At 38.1% G+C, this 19,312-nt stretch overlaps 1 protein-coding gene across 1 annotated transcript in view; it reads left to right on the top strand.

The window, feature by feature from the left end:
* The window catches only part of LOC127977039 (multiple C2 and transmembrane domain-containing protein 2-like), a 46,929-nt gene that overhangs the window by 21,546 nt on the left and 6,071 nt on the right, over positions 1-19,312 (top strand). Inside the window, exons 18-19 of the mRNA XM_052581693.1 lie at positions 11,274-11,393; positions 13,425-13,466. Of these exons, the coding sequence (XP_052437653.1) occupies positions 11,274-11,393; positions 13,425-13,466 (162 nt within the window). The remainder of the gene's footprint in view (positions 1-11,273; positions 11,394-13,424; positions 13,467-19,312) is intronic.

Below are 19,312 nucleotides of genomic sequence, written 5' to 3' on the forward strand. Positions count from 1 at the left end.
ATCACCTAATGTGAAACGAAAGTCACTGCAAAAATAATTCACTTCATAAGTGTTTTTGTTTTGATTTCCCGAAAAAAAACAAAAAACAACAAACCTACATTTACTTGAGAAGCAACATTTTATGAGTAATATAATTATAAGTAATAAGTCTATAAGTTAATATTGTGATTAAGATAAATATATCACGGTTTAAATAATCATATATATATATATATATATATATATATATATATATATATTTTTTTTTTTTATAAATATTGTAGTGCTCTTGTTACATGTTCCATGTACATACTAGTAAATAGTAAATACTAGTAAATTACACAAAAAGACAAGTAACTAACACCTAATCCTAACCCACATTTTACAATTTTGTAAATTGTATTCGAAACATAATTGTATAATAAAAAGGACAGCTTAAAAGCATAACCTTTAATTTTACATTTTAAAATGTAAAAGTTTAAAAACTTCCAAAATTATAGTTGTTCTTCTTCAGTGTTGTGAGGTTTATGTTTAAAACAAGGAAAGAAAGTGGATTGGTTCCAAAAAAATCCCCCTGTAAATGTTCCTTTGAATTTGTCATGCATGTCCACCCAAGGCACAGTTTTTAAACACTACTAGACTCATCTTCATATGCATTTGAGGATAAATATCTTGAGATATCTCCCAAAAGCATGCATCTGCGCTCTCGTAACCAGACAGACTGCTTACATACTTACATATTTTTATTGCTTGTTTATGCAACGGTAATGACTCTAGAAACAGTACTTATAAAGTCCGACAACTACAGTGAGTCTGAGAAGGAGGGCCATGGCGGATAAAATCTTTATAAAATACCACTTTTTAGATGTGGCTTGCACTTAGACTGAGAAAGATGAATTTGGCATACATCAGAGGAGACTGCAGAGGGGTCACACAGAGTTCTCTGCTGCACGTCTCACTTTAGCCTGTAGATGGAGCTACAGCACTGTCGAAAACATGCACTTCTCAGGGGCCGATTAGAAGAACAGGTATTAGCTGAGAGCAGGCCAATTCTGACAATTCTGACAATTCTGATGCTAAACATTAAGCAAAGTAATTTCTTACAGCGCATCACACAGAGCAAACAGACTCCAAAAAGTTTCCACCACGGGCTAAATGAGCATTAGCCAGCCAGGCATTAACCGGCCAAATTCGCTGCATCTGAACTCTAGTTCCAAGCATTTTCAATAAAGATGAAAGGGATCGAGGTGTGAGGAAAAAAGAGATTATTTACACTTGAAAGCTGATTTGGAGCTTTGCTGTAATTAGGGTGTTTTAAGTATTTAAGTAGAATTAATATTTTAACATATGAGCTTGCTTCGTCTGTCAGTAGTGTGGACTAGAAAAGAAAACCTGGATGTGTGTTTGTGTGTGTAAGCGTGTGTGTATGTTTGAGATGTGTTTTTTTTTTTTTTACTTTTTGACACTGCCAGGTAGCAAGCGGTTTCGACATCATTTGACAGGCTGTGAAATGCTGATTGCTTCACATCACAGACTGTAAAGATGGCATCTGATGAATGTTTGATGCCGTGCAGCTGTAAACACAGTTGGCAGCTGTGACGGAGCGTTCTCTCTCTCTCTCATTCTCTCTCTTCCTGTTTCTGTCTAACAGAACAGCCAGCACCGCATGATAGCAGGACGGGGTCTGCGCAGGTTCCCGGGTCCCGAGGGAACGCTATAAAGTGGCGGGCACGGTCTAAGCTATTAACTGGCTTACTGGGACAGCCAGGATTAGACTGATTATCAGCATTTGCACGACCCGATTCGTTATTCCAGTTAACTCGTGTAATGTCCTCAGGAAAACGCAATGATCTTCTGATATTGAGGGGTTTTCCTGGATTGCACCTCGTGTCTGTGCTAGGGTTGTCAATTTCATTTTAATTTAGTACAGCTAATTACATTAAAATAAAATATGTACTTGAAAAAAAAACTTTCTTTCCCATTTGAGCAGGGTTTTGATGAGATCACAGTCAGCACAGTCCCAACGGGTCTTAAGACATGTCTTTAAAAGTTGAACTGTTTGGTTTTGAACTCGACACTTAAAAAAATGGTGAGGGACACTAAAAAGCAGCAAAACGTAATGTAATGGCTGTTCACATCTGTAAACCAAGTAGTGCAGATGGAATGCAGTCACACTTCCTGTGTGAACTACTGTAAGTAAGCTTCACTGTTGACTGTAGACCATTGATCGGCTTTTGTTCAATCATATGGACATTACCAAGCAATATATTGTCTTCTAAATCATTTTAGTTAAATCTATAATGATTTACTTGGTTTAATAATTTATTGTGATATAAACCAAAATGGGGTGATCAGGACATGTTCAGCTGCATATTTGTCCTTTAAATGCTATAACTGTGCAAAAAGAATTAAGTATGATAGATTAAAATAACAATAAATAAAAATAATAAAGATAATTGAATTTAATTAACAATAACAATAAAGGTTTGTATTTTTGAACGCTCTGTTTAGAGCATTAGAAAAGAAACAAAACCTAGATAATTCTGTGATGGGTCATGGGTGAGACAGGCAACAATAAACAACATTTGCACAGAAAATCCAACAATAATATAGATTTTTTTTTTTTTATTAAATGCCTTCTAGTGATAGGTGAGCCAAAAATGAAAATTTTGTCATTTATTGACCCTCATGCAATTCCAAACCTGTATGACTGTGAGATATTTTGCAGAATGATTGTACAAAGAACATTACATTTCCCACTGAGTTCCACTCTATATTGACAAAATATACAAATATTAGATTTATTTCTCAGAATCCTCCTTCTTCTTATTGTTCCACAGTAACACAGTAGATTGAGTAAACAATAACATGGTTTTCATTTTTGGCTAAAAAGTTCCCTTTCGTTTTTTAAATTAGCACAATTTGGGTCTTTTCTTATCAAATAGTTAAATATGCAATTCATTTGATTATTTAATAAGCATATCATTCACTTAAATGTTTTAATCGGTTGACAGTCCTAGTCTTTGTGTCAGATCTTTGTCTGTCTGGGATTTCTTTGTCCCTCACCTTTGTTTCCCTTTACTCTGAAAGTTTCCCTGGACAGCAGCTACACTGAAGCGAATGTGCGCATATATGTGTGTGTGAGTCCCGCTGTGTGCCTCGTGGGCTTTAAGAAACTGTCAGGGAGTTTGTGCTGCGAGGATGACAGGAGGGCGAACCCTTGATAGTGATATATGTGCACGGGTTCTTCCTGAAACTCTGGAGGAAGGGATTAATAATTAAAGAGCCGGATTTGAGCGGCCGCAAACAGTGCAGTGATGGCTGGAGATTTGACAGTGTCGGTGTTGTTATTGAGATGTGTATGCTCCGTGTCATCGTACCGCTCCTGGGGCTCAACGCCGAGTCTGCCTTGACCCCGCGCGCATCCCTCTTATCCTTCACGCTGACAGTAGCAGCGCTGACAGCTCCAACCTTCGTCTGTCCGTTTAACACTTATTCGCTCTACTTACGAATGAAAAGCTTCATTTCAATGTGCGCTTTGCATGTTTACGTATTCATTGTTTGCTTTGTATAATTTGTGTATATTTTTAATATTCTTGTTCCATCTGTGCATAAACATGCTTTAGCATAAACAGCTTGCACGCCGCACTATTACTGCCGCCGAACAAGCATGCTCCGTCTTTAACCCTGATGCACATGTCTGTGTGCGTTTGCGTGTCGTAATGACCAGCACTAACACGCTCGCCACCTCCACAGTCACAGAGCACAACTCTCCCCAGGCGCCCGTGACGTACGCATGCGTATGTGTGTTTGAGCTTCTGTGAGCCGAGCTGACACTCGGGGTGCCGCCCGCCCCAGGGGAGAAGGCTCACATGGCAGATCTGTCACCCGTGAGGTCGCTGAATGTTAACGCTCCCAACATGGATTAAACACTGGTGGCCAGTGCGACGGGGTGGGGTCGGCATGCCAGCCGCTGACAGGCACCACAGGGCTCTGTACGCTGGCCTCCACACCGCCGGTGACAGAGAGACTTTATCTCTTCCTCTCTCACTCTCTTTCCCTCTGGGCGCACGGTCCACTCCAGCGCTCCGCTGATAAGGACATGAGCCGCAGTCCAGCCGGCTGTTGCTGTGAATCACAAACATGTATCATACACTCACAGCCCGCAGTGTGTTGTGGGATCACGTTCCAACGTGAATTATATGCAACAGCTACAGCGAATCTGTTTCAGTGTGTTTGTGATTAAGAATGATAGGAATTATAAACAGATTATTATTGTCTTCATTTCAGAATTATTTGTAGTAATTTGTAAGCGTTAATGTTTTCAGGAATAGCCAGATGAGACCATTTTGAAATAATTGAATTAAAACATCCATCATTATATTTTAAGACCATTTCAGATACATTTACATTCTAAGAGATACAATTTTAATATTATATTAATATTAATACAAATTATATTAATATTATATTAAACCTTTCTAAACTAAAAAAAAAATTCAAAAACATATATTTGAAAAATAAATCAAATAAAACTTGATTGGCATATTCGTGAATAACAGGGATATTATTTAATATAGATATATTATTAGATGAATATTTAAACATGATCGCTTTCACACCATTTATTAGTGATGGGGAGACTCATCATTTTATTAACTGAGGTTAGCAACATTAATAAATGTGTCTTTATTCTAGTTATTAAAAATGTTATTGTTTCAAAAGACAATGTTTACATAAGCAATATTTGGTCATATTCCATATTAGGGTACCAAAGATAAGTTATGAGAAAAAAATAAAAATAAAAGATAAGTTTATATCTCAAGTCTTTAGTTCAGTAGTCACGTGACAGACGTAAAGAACAAATCTTTCACGATTGACCATTTGCATATTTTGTGTCTCCAGTTTGAGGATTAGCATTTTGATAAGTAACAGAACTAGATATATCAGTAGAAATATAAACCTGATAGGTGTCACACCATTGATACAATCCTGGACATTTCCAATCTGACCAAAACCTTATTGGTGTTCACAAACAACACGAGCTTTTCCATGCATCTCAAGCTTTCTCTTTTGTCTTGCATGCAGACATGCATGGCTTTAGCAGCCACTGGAGCCTTTGATTTACTGTAAATGTTGTCATTTTTTCTGTATTTTAATCAAGACACCAATGTAGGTTACTCGCTTCGCCCTCCATTTCACCTTGGAAAAAAGCCAGAGAAAGAGAGGAAAGTGTGGCGATGCTGCAAGGATCCTCTGTTCACATTAAAGTTGCCCGGTTTCATCGGCTCTCTCGAACACACACATACGCATTAAGCCTGCAGCCAGAAGTCAGCCTTGTTAGATTTGCACAGATACGTTCATGTAATCTGGCATCCGTCCACAGCCCTTCGTCTGACCCTCATAAGGCAGGCTGGCACTGCTGCCGTTGTTTGCGTCTCGCTGCTGCAGAAGATAAATGCATGAGAGGGACACAAGAGAGACTCAAACTTCCCCTCATGGTTTAGTTAGTGCTCACTTACTCTGAGAGGAGACACACACATAATATTTCCCCTCTGTCAAAATGCACAAATCTGAAATGTTAATGCTTCGAGAAGCATAACAAAGTTAACCATAACCATCTTAAAAATGTGTTCAGCAATCATTGAAGAGATTGGTTAATATTCATTTGCTCAAATCTAAATTGAATATAAGTCCAACCCACTGAGACTTGTCTAGTTAGTTGGTTTGGCTTTCTTGTAGCTCAAAACAGTTGAGCATTTTGCATATGCATCTTAGAGAAGGCCAATATGCCCAATGTTATCTTGCTAATTCTCTAAGTAGTTATGGCCTGCCTTGGATTCAAACAGCAACTTTACAGAACATGATCCCTGCTCAGTTTGTCTTGCTGTGTTTGTTAACTGAATGAATTTATATTGCTCCTCTGAAAATGCTTTTAGCTAAACTAATCTCCTTTTATAAATTCTGGGTTATTTTAGCCAGTCAGTGTCATGTTCTTTTATATACACGAGGTACTGTAGTGATATAGTGGGTTCCAAAAGCCTCAAACCATTAAAAACCTGGGATACTAATATATATATATATATATATATATATATATATATATAGAGAGAGAGAGAGAGAGAGAGAGAGAGAGAGAGAGAGAGAGAGAGCAAAAGTGACAGTGAAAACACAAAAAATAAATGCTGTTGTTTTGCAAATTTTATCCATTACCTGAATTTAAACAAATTTATATTCAACATTGCTGATAAACCAAATGTTGATCAATCCAAGTCATCAAAAAATATGATTTTTGAAGGATCATGTGGCACTGGAGTAATAGTTGCTAAAATTTGGCTTTACACATTACATTGTTCTATTAACAGAAAACACATTTTAAATTGTAATAATACATTACAATATAATTTTTTTTATCAGTACATTGTTGAAAATACATTAAGCAAGAGAGACATATTTCAGAAACCTTTAAAAAATCCTACCTACATTTCCACAGTAGTCCATATAAAATGTATGATCATCCAAAGTAAAAAAAAAAAAAAAAATACACAAAAATAAATAAAATTGACTGAAAGGTGGGAGAACTGGAGAACATGACCATCAGGTTTCACTCAAGAAAGTTCCTGCAGCTCGAGTGCTGCTGTAATTAAAGCAAAAGACATTCTGAAATTCATATTAATTTAATAATTTCAACTTAAATAATGTTTGTGTTTGTGATACAATCTGTAATTAAAATAAAAAAATCAATTTAAGTATAAGCATTCTCACTACTGCTCTCAGACTGTTGAACCCCACTCTACACTATGTATATATAGAGTATATATTTTTCTCCACATATTCTCACTTTGAAATTCAGATGGATGGAGGTTATTGTACTCCCACAGTGATGCGTGTTTACATTTAACAGTAGCTGTGGAGTGTTGTTTCCCAGCCCTCCACACCACTTGTGTTTAGTCTGTCAGTAAGTAGTCTGATTTGGTAGCCTCTCTCCACCCCTTTGCCGTTTAATCAATTTGCAGGATTGTATAAACTCTTAGTGAGGGCGTCTTTGTCCTTTTGTTCCTGCCATGGCTCTCCTCTCCCCCTCCCTGGAGAGCGTGGGTGGTGTACTGCTGCCAGCCTGGCTTCAGCTCCAGGACTTATTTTATTCACACTTTTAATCGCTGAGTGCTTTATTATTAGGTATAGGAATTCCTCTGACCAGGGGATCGTCTACAGAGGCCTCAGAAATACATTTAGTGCAATCATATTAGCTGCACACTAAAACACATCCGTCAGGCGGTTCTTAAGCTCCTGCTAGGCCAGTCTTCTGGTGGTCCTCGTTGGGGCCTGAGGAGAGGAGAGAGAGCTTCTCCATCACCTACAGCAAGCAACTCTAGTATACTTCAAAGTGATCTTTTCCTCCATGGACAGTCAACATCTTTCAATCTAAATGATGTTTAGGTTCATACAGCAGCAGAATATAATTTGCTTAATATAGTGTATATACATTTATGAACTGATGATTGCATTATTTAACCAAACGGACTCTTTTAAATGTACACGACTCACTTGCATTTATAAAGTGTGAATGGAAACACACCGGACAACAATGCAATAGCCTCTTTGCACTGTGTACTGTACATGCTTGTCTCGTGTGTGTTGCTTTCTTGGTGTGTTGGAAGAACTGAGCAGTGTGTCGTCAGAAGGTTTTAGATCGAGTTGCTGTCTGTGTGGTCTGAGCTTAACCCAAAGTCTGGGCTCATTTTTGCCAGATCTCACTAGAAAAAAAACAATCATCTGGGTCTGACAAAACAAGCTCAAAATAACTCACTTTCTTCACCAAACAAGCCTGAATAAACCCAAGTGCACGACTACTTTCTGGATATAAGACTAAAAACATTACAATCCACCATTGCCCATATTTATACCTGAAAGAGCCCTAATACACATATAATAAGTGGACATGGCAACACTGGCTGTGATACACTTGGTTAAAAAATTAAGTCCACTTGTAAAGTGTTAACAGTAACACAGTTATGGTCTTACAGAAGTTGCCATCTTTGGTATTTATTTCATCACTGTCACCATCATTACATCGCTGTAACATCCTATCAATAGAAAAGGCTTGACTACAGTGGCTCATACTGTAATTCAAGAAGAATTTATTACCATTGCTGTTAATAATGGCTCTGCACCACCTTTTTATTTTTACATTTTTTTTTAGTTTAGTCACTTGTTTCATGTAACATATTGGTTCAGTCTCAGCAGTTAAGACGCGCTCTCTGTGGCCACCATGCATAGGTTTGATTCCAGCCATGTCATGTTCTCTGGATCTGAAAGGAAAACCAGCTGGATTTCTTCTTCAGTATAAATTAACTCTATTGTGCGACAGGTTTTACCTCCTCCTTCCTTTCCTTTAATCACTGCACTAATAAAACGCAAACCACTTAGTGGAGAATTAGTCCGGTGCGTTCAGCAGGAGCAGTGCAGGATTTGAGTAGCAGCTAACTCTGCTTATTAACTCGAGGCTTTCAGACACCGCCTTCGCACTGAAATTGGCAAGACTTTTCCAGATGTTCGCTATTCTGTTTTTATTAGCACCGGGGAAAAGCCGTGTAAGTCCAGCATGCTTCCACATATACACACACTTGCACACCGTTGGGGACGGAATGAAGGAATTTCTGACAGGTTTTGTTTATCTAGTCATTTAGATGCTGCATTTAGACACGAGACATTTTACTGTATTCCCGTGTGCTTTTATCTTGTCCACCAAGCCTGTGAGCAGTTGAGCGGAAATTTGCATTAGTGGACGATTATGAATACCTGTGACAGATCCTCTCTCTAGACTCCCAGGCTGCAAATGAATGGTCTCCTACTGTTGACTCGCATGGGAAGACAGGGACCAGGCAATTAGACTTTAGTAGTTAATGTAGAAGCTTCTCCAGGCAGGGCAAGCGGGTTCAACGTTCCTGCTGGGCTGTCTGTTGTTTTTTTTTCCCATCCCAGCCTTCTCACTTGCTCACCTCGACTTCTTTGGAAGGTATCACTTATGACAGCTAACCTGTTGATAAGCCCTTCGAGTTTATCTGAGGGTGAGGATGAAGGCGGGCCCCTCCGCATGGGGTCCCGAAAGTGGAAGCGACTACAGCGGGATGCTGCTCGTGTTCAACCTTCACGAGCTATAATACGGTTTTCAGCCTGAATCTGTGCACTGTGCTCAATAGAATAAGGAGCTTTAGAGATACAGCCATCTCCTTCGATAGTACGCTGTGACTAAATTTATAATGAATTATTAAAGAAAGACCCAGATGTGTGTTCTGTTGTTGTTGTGCCTGCAGGGGTTGTTGTTCAAGTGCTCTGTGCATTAAGCACGATTCTCATATCCCTGGTGGCTTTGTGTGTGTGTGCAGGCATGTGTGAAAGTGAACCTATCATGGGAGTGGCAGTAGGTAGACTGCCCCCAGAGCACTATGTCTGGCCCCTGGCTGATATGACAGGAACATGCTGGTACTGTACTACAGCTAAAGTAAGGCCTGCAGGCCCCGGCTAACTTAAGTCAAACATATTGTCTCTAACAAGCCTCCAGCACGCCATGTAAACGCAAGCCTGTTCTGTGTAGGTGCAATCATACAAGCTCTATCTTGTGACCTTCAAATGAAATGGGACTAAATCCATGCATACACTGGGCACAATTGTTGTTGCGTTGCTCCGCAACCGCTTGAGGTTGCAGCATCCAGTGTTGACAGAATTAATTAATTTAATGGGTTTTATTGGCTTTTGATGCGTCACTTGAGGTTTAGTAACAGGTGTAAGAATCATATATGTAAATTCACTTTACATATGCAGTGTGATTGTACTGATTTTATTGTTTTAGAATAAAATACACTGATGTAGTGCAAATATTATTACTTGTATTACTGTAGTCATTTATTTTGATTTACTGCAACTTTTGCTTTAATAACCAGCTAATTTGCTGCTTTTTATTAGTTAGTAAGCTAGTCGATGTGGTAGGATCATGGGATTGAAAATACAGTCATGCAGAATAAGGCATTAATATTTTCATTATAAGTACTAATAAAACAGCCAATATGCTATAATAATACGGATGCTAAAAAGCAATAAGATTATAGTGAGATTTGGTCCCTAAACTAAAGTGGTACCATTCCTACATATTAAATATCAAATTCTTATGTTTACAGATTAATTGTAATGAATACATCAGCGATAGACCAATATACTGACCAATATATTAATTTTGAGATTATCATGTTTTGATAGATTACCATCTTTATTAAATCTATTTTTAGTTCTTGTGTGGACACAGACCGAGACATCAATTATTCAGCATCATTTAAAATATGAAGATGAAAGGTTCACTATTAAACACTCAGTATGAGCCAGTGTACTGTACAGTGTATCAAATATTAACTGATACCAGACCAGTACTGTACATTGGACATGTCTGATTTATGAAACCGATATATTGTGCTTCCCTAGTTGTCTTCAAGTACATGCATCAGTTATTTGAAGCAGAACACTGATTCAATGTTCTGACATAAATACACAATCAGCTCATGTTCAGATGTTATGTTACAGATTGGTTGAATTGTAATGGGCAGAGTGCATTTTTACAATAATGTTTCCTCCAAAAGTCTCGTTTTACAGTCGTCCCTGAGCGTGCCATCTTATTATTTCTCAGGCTCATTACATTGCCGCTAGCCGGGTTTAAACTCAACCGTCCAATTAGCGGCGTGCTTTGGGTGTTGCGCACCTATTTCTCTTATGGAATTCTGAAGGATTATTCATCTTATTTCTACCAGGGGTCCCGAGTATTCGCAGTCTCTCTCTCTCTCTCTCTCTCTCTGCAGAGGTAAAATGCTACAGCCAGCCCTTTGGCAGACATGTATGCATGCCATCAGGCAGGCAGCAGAAATGCATCAAACTAAATGCAGTGCATCAGAACAAGTGTGGAGGACCACTCCTGTCAGATGCTCTGTTCTGTCACATCCAGATAACTCACTAGCAGCACAGTGTTAATCAATGCAAATGGATTTTTAAAATATTAAAATCTCATATACCACACCACACAGATGCTGGCACAGGCACCTACTCTAAATGAGGGGCTGGAAGGTCTTCCGGGATGCTCGGATACAGCTTGCACTGTTTTATTAAAAAAAAAATTTGGGACTAGGTTTAGAGTCCCGGTGTCAAGTCTTCTATTTCCTAGTTTTTTCAATGTAAACTCTTTGCTATCTGTGCTTTTTGTGATCCTCATACACTGTTTGATAGCCTCTCTTTTTCTCCATCTCTATTAGATATTTGTGGTGACAGTGTGGCTTTGGGAGCTGTTCATGTTGCCTCTCTTCCTCCTCCTGCTCATTGGCTGGAACTACTTCCACATCACACCAGGCATGGCCAGCTACAGTCAGGACTTGGTGAGTGCTGTGATGTCGCCCACTCAGCTGTACACAAAATGCTCCCTAATAAGTCCGAGTCAACACTGGTGACTCACAGCACTAAGAAATGAGCATCCCTTTTAAACCTCACAGATTCTATTGAAGAATGATTTCAAATGAACAGACTTTCTGTCTACAGTAGACAGTGCTGTCATTTGTATCTTTTTTTCACAGCCAAACATGAACAATATATGATACAGGAAAGACATTTATACTTTGACATATTACAATTTCAAATAATTATTTTAAAATGCTATTTATTACTGTAATGGCAAAGCTGAAGTTTCAGCATCATTACTCCAGTCTTCAATGTCACATGACCCCTCACAAATCATTCTAGAATGCCAATTTTGTGTTTAAGAAATATTAATAGATATGCTGCTTTATCACATAAACTGTGATATATTTTTTGGGGCTTCCTTGATAAAAATATATTTTAATGTCTTTAATGTCACTTTTGATCAATTTAATGCTGCCTTGCTGAATAAAAGTACCACTTAGAACAAAAAAAACAAACAAAAAAAACGTACTGATACCAAACATTTGAACAGTAGTGTATGCATTATTTACATTTACATTTAGCTGACTTTTATCCAAAGCAATTTACAAATGAAGACAATAGAAGCAATCAGTACAAACAAAAGAGAAATGATATATAAGTGCTGTGACAAGTCTCGGTTAGCCTAACACAATATATGTGGAACGTTTTTTATTTAATTATTTATTATTGTATTTTTTTATAATAAATAAAAGAAAACAAGTAGATGGAATAGAAAAAGAATAGGGAACAGAATTGTTAGTTTTAACAAATAGAACAATTCAAAAGAATAGAGAATGCTAGTGTTAGAGAGTCATTACTTATAATAAATTATAAGAAGAGAAGAAGATAGAATAGACAAAGAATAGGGAATGGTAGTGTTAGAGGCACTTTTTCTTTTTAAATAAAACAAGCAGTTAAGAATAGAAAATAGAACCGTTTTTGTTTAAATAAAAAAAAGAAAACGTATATAAATTAGAATTATGACAAAAAAATATTTTGTACCACTATGATATATTACTTCATGGCTAGTTGTCAAACAAACAAACACATGAGAAAAATAGTCATGAAATATTAATTGAAATTGAAATTATTTCATTATGCAACTAGAATGAGTCTTGGGTGACTTAAAACAAGCACAGAATGTAGGAAACCTGATCTTCACTTTCTATATCATACAATCATCTGAATGTTGCTAATTGACCACTCAGAATGAAGTATTCCAGTGAGTCATTAGGTGCAATTTGTATCATATTATAAGACTAAACAAAGTCTTTTTACAGCATTTCTAAAAAACATTAATTGGTCACTCCATCGTAATTAGATCATGTTGTCTATGAATTTCGACATTCACAAAGGTTAAGATGTCTGAGATGCTCCTATGACCCCTTGGTTGTGAGTTTTAACATAGCAGTCACACTTTGACTGACCTTCATCTCCGGTGGGTTAAATAAACTGTATTTGAGTCCTTACTCAGAATGTACTGTAGCAGCTCTTTGTGCACCAGCGACCCATCTCAGCGGCGTATCTCAGGTTCGGGGTGGAGCTGGACTCTCTGGCAACATTAAAGCCAGCATCACCTCGCGCTAACCCCTCGGCCTAGCAGACACAGAGTGCCACAGATACATTCAATCGCCTCGAAGGGTCAGGGATGACTTGATAGAGAGCGATCCAGGCACCCGAATGGCTCAGATTAAATGCGTGAATGTGTGTGAATGTGTACGTGTTTATGTTGTGAAGAAATGAGATTGCTTGGTTGTGACATCGCTCTTGTGAGGATGGCCCCTCTCATTCACCTCCTCCTTTTGTGCGAGGTCACCCGAGAGGCAGTTGCTACGGCAACAGGGCCTCTCCCAATGGGGGTGTATATACAAGCGAAGGTTTCATTACAAGGTGTTTGTTAAGAAAATGCTCCATTGCCCACGTGTGTCTCAATCTCATCCGCTCTCTATCTCTTTCTCCTTCTTTTGCAGGAGAACATGTCCGCGGCTGAGGACGAGGACGAGGATGAAAAGGTATTTCGCCAGTCTCACGTGGGTTTTTGATTAACCGCTGACTTTTATAGAACCTGTCCTTGGGGTGCTACATAGATGTGCTGTACCTTTAATACTGCATTTAACTCAGAACTGCAACTTAAATACGTTTCGAAATGAGGACAGACGATTCAGCAAGCCCATTTTCCCTCCAGTACCTTCACACTAGTCCTCTGGGAATTCTCGCTCATACGACAAATGAATTTGGTTGCTTTGCTGTGGTCCTTTGAAACGCAGAAATAAGCACAGAACGGCATCATTAATTGAAGTTTGCCTTCCGCTGGGGAATAGAGGCATTGTAAGGATTTTGAGGTAGGCATGGCTAAATAGGGAGGCTGGACTGCAGTTGAACTCCCCCCTTTTTGCGTTTTATTTTTTAACGCTTAAGATGAGTCATTAGATTAATTACAAATTCTCCCGAATCTGCTTAGATCCAATTATTCTTAAAATATTCAGTCATTAGAAACAGTACAAACATCTTTATTTACAAAAAAAAAAAAAAAAAAAAAAACAAGCTAGTATGTATGGCCCTATGATTTCCATGATGTAGACAATAGGGACGGAATCGCAGAATCCAGACATAAAAATTGAATGTAATGCAATATTTCATGGAATTTTCCCAATTTTAGATGAATAAATGAAAAGTAGGTTAGTACACTTAAATCAAAACATAATACACACTAGTGTCTGTGAATATTAAGCCACACAAATACTGTTTAAATATGAATCCTGCATGTTCTGTTTCATTTACTACACACATACTGAAGTACTTGTCACTGAAAAACACAGTACTTGTGTTTTCCAGCCTCTGCTGCCTCGATATACGAGTACATGAACACAAACAATATGTAGAATGTTCTTAGAGTCACTTAATGAGCATTTTACCATGTCTTTTGAGAAATATTTCGTCATATCATATACAAACAGTACTTCACAGCAACCCGTCAAAATAAAAGTTTGTTTTAACTTGAAAAAACTGTGACAAATATATTACTTAATGATAGTGCTACTACTACTAACAAAATTATTATGAAAATATTATTTTTGAGGGTATATTTACCAGAATATATTTACCAGAAAAATGTAGCCTAAATATACAACACATTAAAAAAACTATGTAAATTCTAAGATGCATTTGATTATTAAAATTGAATGAAACCATTAAAATGGAATCCAGAAAATTAATGGAAAACAAAGAATTTGTTAAAAAACAAAACTGAATTTGAGAAAGAAAAGGACCTTAAAATTATTTTCTGTTAAACTTTAAATAAATTGCTGTGAAATATTGCAAGTTTCATGATTTCAATTAATTAGACATGCTTTTTGATTAATAAAATGGAATGCAGAAACATTTAAATGGAGTTTGGAAGAAAAAAAGGATTTAATAGGGCCCTATGTATGGTTTCATTGTTTGGCGCATGTGGCTGGTAAACGGTTACAATGGTCAAAATCTGAATGCCGAGTGCTGAATAAATTCATAATGAGGCAGGGCAGGCTCATAATCATTTTAGTCCACGCTGTCTGATTCGGAGAAGAACTGGTTAACAGGAAGATAATGCGTTATTGCTTTCTGACTTGGATGTGCGGAAGTGCGCAGCTCTGAGCCTCCGAGCTCTGACCCTTGCGCTATATGGCTAGGGCCTAGGATTCATATCCATAATGTGCTCAATATATTCTGCTATGATGACCGCAGGCTAGCTTCATCTGTTGAGAGGAACCCCTCTGTTAAAAACAGCTTCCTCTTCCAAATCCTATCCAAGCCAAGCAGATAATTCACGGATGAAACGCATGATATGTGTGTGCAAGCACATTAACTCACACCCAGCAGCTAAACAATTGTAATATATCTTAGAGGGAGAAGCAAGGGGGAAAAAAAAGTCTAATAAGTATGTGGATTGTGAATGTGTGCGTTTAAATTAAGCTAATGTCATAAAAATTCTATTATCTTAGTTTTATTTATATAATTAGCCTGAAATATTACACCTTGCGATTCCATTCCTGTGCATTTATTTATTTGTATTAATTAATTATAATTACGAGTATTTTTCTAGTGATATATATATTGTCTTTTTACACCCTTTCACATCTTGTGTAAATGAAATATCTCCTTTCGTTTATTTAATTACCCAGATGTCTGTGTTTATTTTAAGTTGTCAGCTCTAATTTAAGGTGGCTTGTTTCAAAGTCCCGTTTTGTTTTTTCACTTGGACTTCAGTCTCACGCAGGCAGATCAAACAGTCTAGCTTTACACTTCCTATCAAAGTCATCGCAGCTAATGTTTTGGGGTTGGAGAATGGTCGGTGTTAAATTTGATCACTTCAAAAGCGTTTTTTTCCTAGTCTTTGGTTAACGTGGGGATAAAGGCTGTCCCCTCGGAGAAGGTTACGATTACCGCCCGTTTTTCTGTATGTTTTCCCCTGGAGGACGTGAATATGTAAACCTGCAGCCGAGCGGCGCAGATGCAATGGAATGAAGCTAAAGAAAGCCGATAGGAGAGGCTGCGATACAGCAGAAATAATACACAACAGATCTCCTCTATGAGCACGAATCTGTCCTGGGGGAGAGAGGGAAATTTTCAAATCTTCCCTTCGGCTTTCAGTATCAATTTTGTTGACGCTGGTTTTATCGCATCAGAAAACAAGAGGATGGAAGAGAAAACAACCCGCTGGATGTCTGGCCCTGGGCACAAGGTCATCTAAGAGTACCACGCTTTGGTTAGACAGGCAGAGAGCTGACCCCCTTCTTCCGCCGCACCCCGGGGTACCATCGGTGGTCTCCTAACCCGCAAGCCCTCTCCCCCCTCACATCTAACATATCACCTTCAGCACATACCACAAGGACAGAGTGTTGATGTCATAATCATTGTGTATTCCAGAGTGCACAATCCTGTGACATATCCATTTGGGAGTGCTGGGTGTTTTGTGCTTGTTTGTACTCTGGTTGTCAGCTTTAACAAACCCATTTGCAGCACATTTAGCCAATAATGCAGGTGTTTTATTTAGGTGCATTCCTCTGGTTGTTACATTGTGGAATAAGTGAGTCGCAAATATTTGCACCAGCTTTGAATGAATATTCAAATTTGACGCCATTTACTCAATTAAAGGAATGTTAAATGAACCCTTCCTTGCGGTATTTTGCCTATGAACCTGCATTTTCTGTTTGCCTTTGTGCAATCTGTTCCCGATTAAGCCAGCATAAAAGTTATTTGACAATTTCATCTGAATTGAGAATATGATCTGACACAGGTTTTCTAATCAGTAGACGTGTAGCTTGGATAGTTTATTTCTGCTAAAAGAATGCGTTTCCACCTCAGAGGCGGAAAAAAGGATGTTTGACTTCAAGGGGGTTCAGGGAGATGAATCACAGTCGTCCAGAGAACTTGTATATTGTGCTTCTATGAATGCTTTCAGTGTTATCTTTTGGTCTCCATTAATATGAACATTTGATGTTTGTCACTTTAAAAACTTGCTGCCATACCAAAGCAAACTGTCACAAATGTTACATAAAAAAGATTTTGGACACTTGAATCACACTTAAAAATAATTTTAGATAAGATATTAAAGCAAAGCCAACAAACAAACAACAAAAAAGCCTATGGAACTGATGTCACTTTTCTAAATAATTTTGGGTTCCACTTTATATTAGGTGGCCTTAACTACTATGTACAGTAGTTACATCAACAAATAAATACAATCTACCTATTGCTCTTTATCTTGTATTGCAAAACAATTTTGCTGCTGGTGCGGTTAGGGACAGGTGGTAAGGGTGGGTTTCAGGATGGGTTAAGGTGTAAGGGATTGGTCAACTAATTGTAAATGCAATTACAGAAATTAATTTCAGATGTAATTACATGCAGTTAGAAAGTTTCAGGTTCTAGAGGTGCACCGGTCAACTGTCTAATAATCAGAAGCAGGTTTTAGTTTATTTGGGCCAATCTCTATTCAAGAATGGCACACAAACTGCATTACAATCAATTCCCCACATGTAATTTGAGTCGGTAAAGAGGAGAAAATACTGTACAAGGCAGATCTAACGCACTGTTCGTGATGCTCAAAATATAGGATAACAAATATATGAATGTACCTTTGAGAGGAAAAGGACATCTTCATTTTTCCTTGGCATTTTCTTTTCCTCTTACCTCCATATAATGCACATTTATTGTTTACAGTGATAAACAAGGCGCTATCTCACTGCTGTTCCATAAGCGCCACCTGCTGTCAGAGAATAAATTAGCATTTTCATTCAGTCGGTCTGCTGGTTTTGTTTATGTAACAGAATTTCACAAATAATTTAATTATACAATCTAAATAAAATCAAAACCAACTGCCCATATTACATACAAGCACTAATATATCGGTTTAAAAATAAAATAAAATAAAATAATAAATTTCCTGTAGTAACAAACTCGTATCGAACCATGACCCCAAATCCATTTAACCCCTACTCAATTATTGTGCTCATAGGTTAACCTAGTAAATATCTGTTCTGTCAGATAGCAAAGTTTAAGATCTCTGAGCTATAGCAAGGACCAGAAACTTATTATTATTTTTTTTATAACCTAGCAAACTTACTTATGTTTTGATTGAAAAGAGACTGTGATTATTTACAATAAATGCCACTTGGTTTGATATTTTGTTATATAATATATGACTTAAGTGTTCAAATATATTTTGGGAGCACTGTAAGTTCATTTTTCTTGCGGTTGGTCGAGAGTCACGCTGTTCATTAAGCAAAGAAACACTAAAGACATTTGAGCTGATATCAAACACAGACGATACACTGAAAGAATAAATCTTCTCCTGCACTTTATCCTGTTTTGACACTTTCCTCACAAAGCAGGGATTTGAAATGACTCATAACAGGAGGCATGTTGATTTTCTCTTGATTGATATCCTAGTCTCTATGTTAGGGCATGCTGTGTGCCGCTGCAGTGCTGAGTGGAGGCATGGCTGGCTTCCTGTGGTTTCCTGTGTCTGGGGCCAAATGGAGAGTGACAGTGGGGAGTCTGGGCTGAGCTTTCCCAGGGGCCGGCTCACCGGGGCCGCTGTCTGGGGGACGGTCGCTTAGACAAACATATACAGTGCTCGATCACACGTTTGTCTTTCTCGCCACCTCCCCGTACTCTCATTTATTGTCTCGCTCCATCATTACTCCCGTCATTATTTTCTCCTTTTGATGTGAGGGCTTCTTGTTTCTCTCCCTTTCTCTTTCTTCTCTTCCCCCTTAGGAGAACTATACTCATGGGCTCTTATGCCGGAGGAACCTCTGATGTGATCATTTTGCTTTGGACGTTAGATTACACTAGCAATCTTCTTTAAGTAAAATGGAATAGAATTTCTCTCTCTCTTTTCCTTTTTTTTTTTTCTCATCGAAAGTCCATTTAGCCCATGTCTCTGAATTACACAGCAACCCAATACTGTGTGATGCATCAAATACAAGAAGACAATGGGATTTCCCATCTCTCTTACAAGAAGTAAAAACATTGCTTTGTATAACAGGATTACACTCAGACATTGCAATCTTTCTCCAACGAGCTCGGATACAGAAAACGATAAATCCAATGATTTCAACCCTGCACTCAATCTTGCCATAAGGTGGGCAACTCTTAGCTTTCGTACGCCAAGAACTGGTACTCGAAAAAGCTCGCACCCCAGGAAACGAGCCAAGACTTGCCCGGCAGAGACTCACGGATAAGACGACCTCACAAGTTGGCGTCTTATGCCGTCTGTGTTCTCGAAACTCCCGAGTCCCTCTCTCACTGTATGCTTTCTGATTGCCATTTTTACATCTTTTTCCTCCTCCGCTTAATCTTTGATTGTGATGCACCT

Source organism: Carassius gibelio, chromosome B18 (assembly GCF_023724105.1).
Source record: "Carassius gibelio isolate Cgi1373 ecotype wild population from Czech Republic chromosome B18, carGib1.2-hapl.c, whole genome shotgun sequence".
Lineage (NCBI taxonomy): Eukaryota > Metazoa > Chordata > Actinopteri > Cypriniformes > Cyprinidae > Carassius > Carassius gibelio.